General features: G+C 37.2%; 1 protein-coding gene and 2 non-coding genes across 5 annotated transcripts in view; all 3 read left to right on the top strand.

Annotated features, from left to right (window-relative positions):
- Positions 1–11,687, top strand: part of pum1 (pumilio RNA-binding family member 1) — a 28,503-nt gene extending 16,816 nt beyond the window's left edge. For all 3 annotated transcript variants that reach the window (XM_048201721.1, XM_048201722.1, XM_048201723.1), the window contains exons 11-22: positions 1,027–1,165; positions 2,511–2,636; positions 2,738–3,028; positions 4,607–4,843; positions 4,929–5,196; positions 5,303–5,432; positions 5,686–5,820; positions 5,926–6,063; positions 7,664–7,789; positions 7,875–7,996; positions 8,080–8,272; positions 10,259–11,687. In XM_048201721.1, coding sequence (XP_048057678.1) covers positions 1,027–1,165; positions 2,511–2,636; positions 2,738–3,028; positions 4,607–4,843; positions 4,929–5,196; positions 5,303–5,432; positions 5,686–5,820; positions 5,926–6,063; positions 7,664–7,789; positions 7,875–7,996; positions 8,080–8,272; positions 10,259–10,390 — 2,037 coding nt within the window. In that variant the 3' untranslated portion in view covers positions 10,391–11,687. The remainder of the gene's footprint in view (positions 1–1,026; positions 1,166–2,510; positions 2,637–2,737; positions 3,029–4,606; positions 4,844–4,928; positions 5,197–5,302; positions 5,433–5,685; positions 5,821–5,925; positions 6,064–7,663; positions 7,790–7,874; positions 7,997–8,079; positions 8,273–10,258) is intronic.
- Positions 7,394–7,527, top strand: LOC125276325. Its single transcript, XR_007186645.1, has one exon. It is a non-coding gene; the product is annotated as a small nucleolar RNA SNORA5 (small nucleolar RNA).
- Positions 9,201–9,336, top strand: LOC125276327. The gene has a single exon (XR_007186646.1). It is a non-coding gene; the product is annotated as a small nucleolar RNA SNORA5 (small nucleolar RNA).
- Positions 11,688–12,586: the final 899 nt, after the last annotated feature.

Below are 12,586 nucleotides of genomic sequence, written 5' to 3' on the forward strand. Positions count from 1 at the left end.
GGAACTTTTCAGGATCACCAAATCTGGATTTCCAGTGCTCTACGGAGGCCCTAAAGGGACATGTTGACAGAAAGAATATGGGTTTTGAATTAAATATATTTTTGTTGGATATTTACAGCTGTTTAGGGATTGTTTTATGGCACCAAAATTTCTTTTTACTTGAGTAGGTTACCGAAAGGCTAAATATGTAGACTGATGTCTGCATTTAATTTATTACTTTAACAGTTAAACTAATCAAGAGCGAGATAAAAATGTGTATGTATATTACATGATAAAAATGTTGTATTTTTTGACTAGTTTTAAAGTTTTACTACATTTTCCTCCTGGAATCCACCTTGAAATCCTACCCCCTGTTGGGATCAGGATAATCCTGTTTTTTTGGATCAAAGTGATCCAAATCCTACAAAAAAGTTCTGAAAAACCCAAACTAAAGGTTTGATCCGGATCAAAACCAAGATTGGATTACGCGATCTAATCCGATTATGTAATCCGTTTTTTCTTTTGAAAAACACATTTTCAAGATTTGATCCAATCCGTTATCCAAAATCCTAGTGGATTACTTTTGAAAAACCTGGCCCTGGAGCTCATATCCATCCATCATAAACGTACTCCACACGGCTCCGGGAGGTTAATAAAGGCCTTCTAAAGCGAAGCGATGTATTTGTGTAAGAAAAATATCCATATTTAACAAGTTATAAAGTAAAATATCTAGCTTCTGCCAGACTGCCTTTAAAGCTTATAAAGCTTGGATGCATCAGGATATTTATTAATATATAACTCCGATTGTGTTCATCAGAAAGAAGAAATTCAAATACACCTAGTGTGGCTTGAGGGTGAGTAAATCATGGGGTAATTTTTATTTTAAAGTGAACTAATCCTTTAAGGAATAAGATCACGTGGGTGTTTAAATCAAGATTGCAATCTTTTAACGATTAATCACGTAGCTCTACAGAACGCTGATGTGTGAAAGTCGCAACACAAATACGTTCGACTCATCGTCCAATCTTTGACTTTTGTTTACCTCAGGTGATGCGTGCAGGTGGAAACCAACGACCTCTGACTCCCAGTCAAGGACAGCAGGGTCAGCAGACAGAGCAGCTTGTAGCAGCAGCAGCTGTGAATTCCGCCTTGGCTTTTGGGCAGAGTCTGGCAGCAGGCGTACCTGGTAAAGGATTTTGATATTTTTTTTTTTTTTTTTTTTTTTTTTTAAGGGATGTTCACACCGACAGTGATTTTTAAGACTCTGTGACTAGAAGTTTGTGAAATTTGTGATTTGCGGTGTCTACTGTGGTTTGCTAGTGTAACAAAGTTGAGTAACGTTTAACCTTATACAAATATGTAGTACCAGGATCCTGATGATCATAGTAAACCCAGAAATATCAGGGAATTTTTAAATTGTGGGTTTTTTTGGTATATATATTTAGGGCTGTCAAACAATTAATTACGATTAATTGCATACAAAATAAAAGTTTGAGTTTGCCTAATATATGTGGGTGTACTATGTGTAATTATTATGTATATACAAATACAAACACATCCATGTATATACAAGCATATGTATTTATTTATATTTTTATATAATTTATATTATATATAAATACATTTTTTTGTACATAAATAACATATTTCTCTTAAATATATACCTTAATTTGTGTGTATTTATATATACATATTATTTACATACATTACTCACACATATATTATGCAAACTCAAACTTTTATTTTGTATGCGGTTAATCATGATTAATCATTTGACAGCCCTATATATATATATATATATATATATATATATATATATATATATATATATATATATATATATATATTTTTTTTTTTTTTTTTTTTTTATTTAGGGTCCAATTCTCACTATTAATTAACTATTAACTATGACTTTTGCCTCAAACTCCTAATTGCTGCTTATTAATAGTTAGTAAGGTAGTTAAGTTTAGGTATTGGGTAGGTTTAAGGAAGAATAAGACATTAATACAGAGGTCTCCAAACTCGGTCCTGGAGGGCCGCTGTCCTGCAAAGTTTAGCTCCAACCCCAATAAAACACACCTGAACCAGCTAATTAAGGTCTCACTGGGCATACAAGTAACATTCAAGCAGGTTGGTTGGAGCTGGTTGGAGCTAAACTCTGCAGGACAGTGGCCCTCCAGGACCGAGTTTGGAGACCCCTGCATTAACGTGCTTTTCTAAGTAGAGTAACCTAGTGATATGCATGCTAGTAAGCAACTAGTTAATAGTGAGATATTTCAGTAGCAAAAAATTGCTAAAATCCTTAAATTAATCACTGATGATTGGGAAAAGTCATGGGAATTCATTGGTCAAAAGTGTGGGAAGCCTGGACTGTCAGTTGAAATGTTTATTGGGACTTGTTGGAACCCCAACTATCAACCAACAGTATAGCGACTTGTCAATCTTCAGCAGTTTAATCACTGTTAGTGTGAACAGATCAAACTCTCACGGTTAGAACAATGTCTGATTAAGACGTATCTGTGGAATTCCAGGTTATCCTGTGCTGGCTCCAGCTGCGTATTATGACCAGACAGGAGCGCTTGTGGTGAATACAGGTGCTCGTGGTGGCCCAGTTCGACTTATGGCCCCTGCGTCGGTTATCATCAGCCCATCAGCAGGTACGTGTTTGAAAATGACAAATCAAGGCTACAGTCGACATACATCCATTAAACACTTTCAAACTCATCTTGTATTTGAATATCATGTTCTTATTTCTCAGTGGCCGCTGCTGCCGCATCAGCAGGTGGGGCTAATGCCGGTCTTGGTGGCGGAGCAAGCGGGGCGTTCCGTGCGTTGAGTTCTCAGCAGGCTCCTGGGCAGCAAGGGAGCGGGGCGTTGGGAGGAAGCTCTTTTTACGGGAGTGGCTCTCCAAGCTCCTCCTCGCAGAGCTCCTCGCTGTTTTCACAAGGATCTGCCCAGCCAGGAAGCACCTCACTTGGATTCAATGCCAACCCATCTTCTTCTCTGGGAGCCACGCTTGGAGCAGCACTCGGGGGTTTTGGCACAGCAGGTATGTGATCTCAAGTTTAGTTATGCTGAAAATAAAAATCACTATATAATATTGCTAGAGGGTTATTCCTTCTAGTGGGAAATCTACTTTAAAGTCAACATGAAATTAGAAATTGCCCTGTCTACTTTTTATATATGTGTTTCTGGTTTGTGTCTGTTTTCTTCAGTGTACATTATTCAAGAAATATTCTACATTATTATAAAAAAATCTTTCATTAAATTGTAACAACTTATTCAGTTAAGTCGTTTCTAGGGTTGCAAAGAGGCGGAAAGTTTCTGGTAAATTTCCGGAAACTTTCCACGGGAACTTAACCTGGGGAATTTTGGAAATATTCCAATTTGGAAACTTAACAGGAATTTATGGGTATTTACGGGAATTTATGGGAATTAATTGGAAATTTTGGGAAATGTATACATTATACATTCATTTATAATATTTATATAAAATGTATCATATAAAACAAATATAATCATTTTGTTTGGTCATAACATGAAATAAGTTATTTTTCGCATTCAATTAATTCTAATTTAGTAAATATGTAAATTAAATATATTTTTATTGCAGCAATTATGTTATTTATTTCAGTGTCACATGATCCTTCCTTGGTTGTTTTAACCAAAATTATGTTGCAAGATGTTTTTTTTTTTCAACTACATTTAAGTACCCTGTTATAGGCTAACCTGCAATTTTGCAAATTCCTTGTTTATTCCCATATATTCCCGTTAATTCCCATGGAAAGTTTCCAGCTTTGAAAATTCCCGGAATTTTGCAACCCTAGTCGTTTCAGAGGCGATGTTATTGTGCCAAGGCCGCTAAAGTTTTGTGACTGAATTTTACCTGGAAATGAGTCACATTGCAGAATTAAAATGGGTTGTGAATGTTATTTTTATGTGAATTTCATGCATAATGCTAATTGTAGACTTAAAAACTGAAATAAACTGCATGACTTTTGCTTAGTTTTTTGCCCAATTTGGAGTCGGGATGAGTTGATGCTAGTTGCCGAAAGTCAGAGCCAGTCCTGCAGATTTTGTACAGTCAGAGTTGACCAATTTCAATCACATTGTGTAAAATGGACACTGATATATATTTTTTTTTTTTAAGCTTCAGACTACGAATCCATTTATTCTGAGGATATTGATATATTGAGCAGATTTCAGAACACATAGTTTTAATTTGTCATGCATCTCTTTGCAACGAAGCAGATGTTTCTTTGTGCGTTTGTCTTCGAAAGGACTTGAAAGTCTAGTAGTGTGTGTGATCCTCACTCATTAGGTATATGATGCCCATCTGTTCCAATTTTAAAAGTTGTGGCATATATTCAAGCCTTAAAGGATTAGTTCACTTTCAAATGAAAATTACCCCAAGCTTTACTCGCCCTCAAGTCATCCTAATCATGGGGTAATTTTCATTTGAAAATGAACTAATTCTTTAAGTGAACTTTAAAGCATACTGCACTGAAGGACCAAACCACAAAAAATGTATTTGTTCCTAATGCTTAAATGGAATCATATTTGCATTTAATGATCTATTTATTCTGACTCCAGTTTAATTTTTGTGTATCCATCTTTTGTTTTGCAGTGGCTAATTCCAGTTCCAGTGGGTCACGTCGGGATTCTCTGACGGGAAGCTCTGATCTGTACAAGCGTACACCCAGTAGCCTCACCCCTATTGGCCATGGGGGCTTCTACAATGGCCTCAGCTTTAGCTCCTCCCCTGGCCCAGTAGGCATGCCTCTTCCAAACCAAGGCCCCTCCCACTCTCTCACCCCGCCTCCCTCACTCTCAACTCATGGTTCTTCAAGCAGTCTTAACCTTGGTGAGTACAACATGTATGTTCCAGCTTTCTTTTCATCAGACATCTTTTAATGAAATGAATCTAACAGCTGACTCCTCCCCCTCAGGTGGACTGACCAATGGCAGTGGGCGTTTCATCTCGGCAGCTCCAGGAGCAGAGGCGAAGTACCGCAATGCCACCACAGGCTCGTCTCTCTTCAGTCCCAGCAGCCAGCTCTTCCCGTCCACACGGCTACGTTATGGAATGTCTGACGTGATGCCTTCAGGACGCAGCCGTCTCCTCGAGGACTTCAGAAACAACCGCTACCCAAACCTTCAGCTGAGAGAGATCGCGGGACACGTCATGGAGTTCTCTCAGGACCAGCATGGCTCCAGGTAATGCAGGCGTCTGCTACAGCTCACAAATGTTAGAAAGTCAGGACATAATAAATAATAAAGGGTCCAAAATATTTTTTAACAAAAACATTTGGGTTGTGTGCAGGTTTATTCAGCTGAAATTGGAGAGAGCAAGTCCTGCAGAACGTCAGTTGGTCTTCAACGAGATACTACAGGCAGCCTACCAGCTCATGGTTGATGTGTTCGGAAATTATGTCATCCAGAAGTTCTTTGAGGTAATAGTGAGTTCTTTTGTTGATAAATGCAGCATTTTGGTATATGATGAACTGTGCAGTTTAACATCAGATTTGAACCTGATTTGGTACTGCATTAAGTCAAGTCATATTTATATAATACAGTGCAGCTTCACAGTTATAAACAGGAAAACAACAGTTTCATTGTTGCAAAGTTCATCAGTTATGTGCATTAAGTGCACCGGATGTCAATTAGGATGAGAAGCGTCTGCTAAAAGCTGTTTTATGTGTTTAGTTTGGCAGTCTCGATCAGAAGTTGGCGCTGGCCGAGCGGATCCGTGGCCATGTTTTATCCCTGGCGCTGCAGATGTACGGCTGCAGAGTGATCCAGAAAGCTCTGGAGTTCATCCCTTCGGACCAACAAGTCATTGTAAGTTTATGAAAGGCTGAACCGTCATGTTATAATTTTCACGTGGCTGTGGTGAAGTTACACAAAGTGTATAAATTGAATCAAATTTGTTTGTGTCTTTTACAGAATGAGATGGTTCGAGAGCTTGACGGACACGTGTTAAAGTGTGTGAAGGATCAAAATGGCAATCATGTTGTGCAGAAATGCATTGAGTGTGTCCAGCCTCATGCTCTTCAGTTCATCATTGATGCTTTCAAAGGACAGGTGTGGTTCTTTTGAACCGTGTGAAAGGCTGTATGTTTTATTAGAAGGGATTTGAGTGTGTTTGTTTGTGTACCGTGGGAACCTTTGTGACTTATTTATGGAGGCCAACTTCATTTAGGGTTGCACGATTAATCGCAGTTAACCTGAAATCGTGCTTAAACCGCTTGCCTTAGTGTGATTTATGAAATTGCAAAGGCTGCGATTGTTTTATTTAGTAGTAAATGCTGCTCCTTCTGAAAGCACTGAGAGTTTGAGTCGCTTATAACGTGCATTTAAAAAAATCAAAATGCGTCAGACATCTTTCCAAACATGAGAAGCATTTATGAACCTCTTGTCCAACATTTAATAGCATGTTTTTACTCAAAACTCACTTCATAATGTCAGTCGAGTATTTGAAATAACATCCTTCTGTGAGATGATGTGGCTTCTTCCACAGAATAAGGCACACAACATTATTTCATAGTATTCTGTACAGTGATGAGGGTTATGTTGATTAGCATTGCATTATAAATATACTTTATTATCATGAAAATACCAGAGAAGGCTTGAAGAACTCAGATAAACCATATATTGTTGTAGTTGTTTATTATTCATGTTTAAAGCATTTCAATCTTCTGTTTATTCAGCTATAGCAATAGTGTGATGCCAATAGGGATTTCCTGGAACTGTTTTTTTTTCCGTGGGACATATTTGGAGTTTCTGCGCGAGAGCACCCTCTGGCTTTCAGGTGGAGCAGCATTTAGCTGTACTTCACTGACAAGCTGCGCATTTAAAAAAAAAAAAAAAAAAACCCACAGCCAATTGCCAAATCAAGTACGGTTTATTTTGGATTAATCGTGCAGCCCTAACTTCAGTGCATAAAAAATGAAAATAATTTAAATAATGGTGCATTTGTAATAAATAAAAAAAAAAAAAAATCCTAATTGTGTTTATGAATATGTAGATACATAATACTCAGCTATTCCTAATTTTAAACAATAAATCGGTTGTAAATTAAAAATACACTACCGTTCAAAAGTTTGGTGTCAGATGTTTTTTGTGGTAAGATTTTTTTATTTATTTTTTTTTTTTTATAAATGTTAGTTTCATGCTCACCAAGGCTGCATTTATTCGTTAAAAAAGAAACGGTAATATTTTGTGAAAAATTATGATTTAAAAAAATCTTTGTTTTAATATATTTTAAATTGTTCCTGTGATTCCAGTACCAATGTTATTTCTAGCAGCCATGCTTATTATTTTTGTTGAAACAATAATTGTTTTTATAGATTCTTAGATTAATAGAAAGTTCAAATGATAATGTGTATAAATTCCTGTCAAATATTTGTAGAACTGCAGTCTTGTCAAATTCAGTGTTTCCTCTTGTGGACCACACTGGCCAAAATGGCTGCAACAGTGAATAAGTAGTCTATGGGACCCATGTTCTTTTAAAATGAATACTGGGGACAGAAACGTCTGCTTACATGCATTTTGTAGCATGTCTGTGCTGTGAGAAAACTGCATTATCATCCAATCCTTTGTCTGGAGCGGCTTATTTTGAAATGTATTTAAAACCTTTGTATCTGGTGTGTATGTTTAACTAATAACTGTGTGTGTTATGCAGGTGTTTGCTCTGTCCACACACCCATATGGTTGTCGGGTGATCCAGCGTATTCTGGAGCACTGCCTGCCTGAGCAGACTCTACCGATACTGGAGGAAATACATCAACACACCGAGCAGCTGGTCCAGGTAATTTATGAAGCCGTCTCCTTCTGCTCTGAACCAGGGTCTTATCCATTCCTCTCAAAACCCTTTTTTCCCCATCCCCATATAGGATCAGTATGGGAATTACGTAATTCAGCACGTTTTGGAGCACGGCCGCGCTGAGGACAAGAGCAAGATTGTATCTGAAATCCGAGGAAATGTTTTGGGTCTCAGCCAGCATAAGTTTGCCAGGTAAGCACAAAGCATTTACGCGCACATGATAAACCGTTGCACGAGGAAGTGTCTTATTCGGGGGCGTGTGTTTTCTTTCTCAGTAACGTGGTGGAAAAGTGTGTGACCCACTCATTGCGTGCCGAGAGGGCGATGCTGATTGATGAGGTGTGCAGTATGGCGGACGGGCCCCACAGTGCCTTATACACCATGATGAAGGACCAGTATGCCAACTATGTTGTGCAGAAGATGATCGATGTGGCCGAGCCGACACAACGCAAGATTGTAATGCACAAGGTGCGGCTGCTATTTCGTTATCATTATTTCTTCTTTTCCTGTTTGTGGCAAAGTAGGGCTGGGCGGTGTGACGCAGGGCTCTATTTTGAGACCTTTTTTCCTTCTGGTGTGACTAACCAGTAAGAAAGCGTTTTTTTGAATTCGCTGCAGAATTAATAACATTGCAGAGAGATCTAGTGAGAAGCATTTAAATTCGGCTAAGTATTCTCTGTTATAAACTACAGGTATCAGATCAAACGGTGCTGATGTAGAAACCAGGAGAGATATTGAGCCATGAATGAATAAAAATCACCAACATTCACCATAGATTTAATGTAGTAATGTTAACTGTAACCATGGTCGAAGAAACAGTCGAATGTTTTTACGTTATGCATTTCAAGGTTCATGCAAACTTTTGAGAGTGAAATTCAAGGACTTTTTTAAGTGCTTCACACTTTTTCCAACACAAAGCATTCATTTTAATGTTATTATTGTGTTGATTTGTAGAACTAAAAGTTAAAAGATTAAGGAACACTTTGTGGCAAACAAACTTTTATTTAAAAAAAAGACACAACATTACCACTATAACCAGTAGATGTCAGCAGAGGAGCACTTATTAGCTTATTTACCCATTTCCACTCCCTAATATATGGAAAAGTAGGAAAAGTCTCATGAAAAACAAAAACTTTTCTTCAAACATTTAATAAGAGTAGAATATTTTACATTTTTTCCCTATAAAAATTTTATTTTTGCACGTTACTTTTGTTAATAAAAGTTATAAACACTGATGTTTACGGTAGCGAACAAAATGGAGCAAATCACCTTTTGAAAGTAAATTAAAAACTTCAAATTACACTAGGTGACAACAAGATATATAATGTTTTGTTGTTGTTTTTTGTGATGGAGACAATCTGAACTTCAAAAAGTTCCTGACAAATATTTGTAGAACTGCAGTCTTGTCAAATTCAGTGTTTCCTCTTCTGTGGACCACACTGGCCAAAATGGCTGCAACAGTGAATAAGTAGTCTATGGGACCCATGTTCTTTTAAAATGAATACTGGGGACAGAAAAGTCTGCTTACATGCATTTTGTAACCTGTCTGTGCTGTGAGAAAACTGCATTATCCAGTGGTTTGTCTGGAGGGTGTGTCTGGTACGATCACAGAAAACGTTTAAATCTACAATGGCACTGCTGCTGACTCAGAGAGAGCATTTGTTGTGTATAGATATGTGAAACAGCTTCACAAACACACTTTTCAGCCTCACAGTATCATTATTTATATTACAAATATTCATGTTTTCGAAACACTTATCAAAATAGAGTAAATTACCTTTTGAAATTAACTTCATGCTTCAAATAAAGATTGACAATTACATTGTTACACCAGTAGGTGGCGACAAATGACTGTGAAAAATACATTCATCATTGAATCATTCAACAGATTCAAAAACACTGATTCTTCCAGTACTGAAACAAATTAAGTCTTTATGAGTGAGTCATTGAATCATTCATTCAGACTGATTAAAAAAAAAAAAAAAAAATCAAATTAATATATTTTTTAAATAGACTGCAGCAATAAACATCTTGTCAGAACCTCTAATAAATTACATGTTACTTTATCTCTATTTTGAACAAAAAAAATGTGTGATTCTAATTTCTCCAGAATTGTGCCATTAGAAGTTGTGCTATATCGCTTATATTGTGGTATGTAAATATATCCACAAAGCAGATAAAAAAAAGCACGATGTGTATGATTTTTACAAAGATAAGTTGTGAAAAAAAGATCACAACACAACACGCGCTGACTGACACACTTGAAGTGCGCTCACAGAAAACCACCTCTCAGACAGCATGCAAACCCGAATTCAGTTCTCTTATCTGCGCTTAAATGATCAAATATATCTCATATCGTGAAAAAAGTTTTTGGTCATATCGCCCACCCCCATGCCAAAGTGTCAAAGAATTGTGATGTGAGTTTTGAGATTGATTTTGGTTGTTTTTGTGTAGATCCGGCCCCATATTGCAACGCTGAGGAAGTACACGTACGGAAAGCACATTTTGGCCAAGCTGGAGAAGTACTACATGAAGAATGGCGTTGACCTCGGCCCGCTCTGTGCACCTCCTAATGGCATCATGTAAACCTTTCCCATAACTCCTCTAGGATGGCCGTCTGTGTGTGCGCGCGTGCGTGTGTGTGAGCGTGTTTGTCCACACCCGACGACATAGGGAGGTTGGGGTGGAGTCGCCGAAACCTTCCCCTCATCGCTGAATCATCGCCAGGTTGTTGTGACCTGTTTTTTTTGTGTTCGTTTTTCCTCTCCCTTTTAGCATTTCTTCCGTTTTTTTTTCAATCTACTACCTAAATGATGGTCCTTTTTTGGTCCTGTATGAAATGAGAGAATATTTGATTTATCCCACGTTATCATGTAGGCTTGCGCAAACACACTTTATTGCTTCAACACCTTTCTAACTCGCATATTCTTTCATAACACACACACACACACACACATACATTATCACTAACACTTGATTGCTAACACGCAGACATTTAGCATGGGAGACGTTTTTGGTCTTGCTTCTATAAACTATTTAGTGCATACTTGGTGTAGACCTTTGCATATATATATAAATATATATATAAAACTTTGTAGTTTTTCTGGTTTTTGATGTCCAATCTGTATCTATAATCTTCCCCTGTAGTGATTACATACTTCTGATTGTATAATTGTACATTTGTAAACCTTCGCTAATGTAAATGTGGACTTGCTTCTTCAGCCCTTTTTTGGTATGAGGAGAAAAAAAAAAAAACGACAAAATGGAAAAAAGAAAATCTTGTGCATTTCAGTGTAAATTCTCACCTCTTTGGTTGTGGTTTCTGAGTTAAGTTGTTATATATTGTAAATTGTAATATCAGATTTTTTGTTGGTTTTGAAGCCCTTTGAATTATTACTGCATAGATGTACAAAGAACAGAGAAAAGTGCGCACTCTGCTTTTAGCCATTCACCAGCCACCTCTTTTTCACCTCCACTCATCCCTTTCTTTTTTTAAGATCTTTTATAGTCCCTCCCTGGCTCCTGGGCAGGTAGCAGCAAGCGCGTTTGTGTGTATGTGTGTGACGCGCTCGACTGCCCTGGGTCAGAGTCGGAGGTGTGTACAGATTTGCCATTCTTTTGTCTACTTGTAAGTGATTGTAACATACTGGCCATTGGTTTTTGATTTGGAACACTCTCTGGTGTATATTTAAACAGCCTTGTGTATATTTCCTATGATTCTCTTTATGCAGGCACACTTGTAACCATAATGTGTATAGGTAACAGATGCTGTGTGTGCTTTCTGCCTGGGCAACTATTTTTTGTAACTCCAGTTGTAGATTGTCTCTAAACAACGTGTGATCTTTATTTTGAAACAAAACAATGAAAAAATTTCAAAATTTCACAACGGACTCTGACTCTTTCTTTCAATGTGCTTGTTTTGTGTTCAGGACTGTGATGATTATAAGCTGTTCTCTATTAAATCTCAAGACTTCTGGACTCATTTTAGTTGCTCTAGTTTCACAACTTAAATGTACATGCTGCTAAAGAGGAAAATAATATAAATTTACATTTTCAGCTTTTTTTGTGTGTGTGTAATTTTGAGCATGATAAAGGAAACACCTCCATTGTAGTCTTGAGTTTCTTCTGGGAACGCACATGTCACTATTACTCATTTAAATAATTCCCGCATAAGGCTATGCAATATAAAGGGGCGGGGCCTGTTTGTAGTTAGTGCATCTGAAATCTAATACTTCTCTACTATACAGTGCACAGCATAAATGAGTACACCCCCTCTGAAACTTCTGAAAGTCAGCAATTGCTCAATTACTTAGAAGACATGTTAGGATTCTTTAGAGATATAATGTTCCAGCAAGTCTGAAAGAAATTTATTCAGGAAAATAAGATTTTATCAAGGTGATAAAATATATAGCAGAAATGAGTACACCCTCCTAAAAGTTACTAAATACACCAGAATTTTTTTTATTTTGTTTTAAGTTTAAGGCAATGTTTGTTCAACAGGTAAGTATGTTGAACAAAAACATTTAAAGAGAAGTAACTTCTTGACAATTAAAAGTGTTATATAGCCCACTGAATCATTCTCAGACTTAATGCGGACAACAATGGAAGCACTTGGGAGAGAACTGTCAGGAGACTTAATTCTTAGCACAAAAGAGGACAGTGCTACAAGAGGATTACTGAATCATTGTTTTAAGTGTGAAAATACAGCAAAAGTAACAGAAATTCAAAAACAATGGACTTGTGACAAGGCCCCTGAAATAATCAGGCCTTCATTTTAGGCTT

The sequence above is a fragment of the Megalobrama amblycephala genome, linkage group LG9, assembly GCF_018812025.1.
Source record: "Megalobrama amblycephala isolate DHTTF-2021 linkage group LG9, ASM1881202v1, whole genome shotgun sequence".
Lineage (NCBI taxonomy): Eukaryota > Metazoa > Chordata > Actinopteri > Cypriniformes > Xenocyprididae > Megalobrama > Megalobrama amblycephala.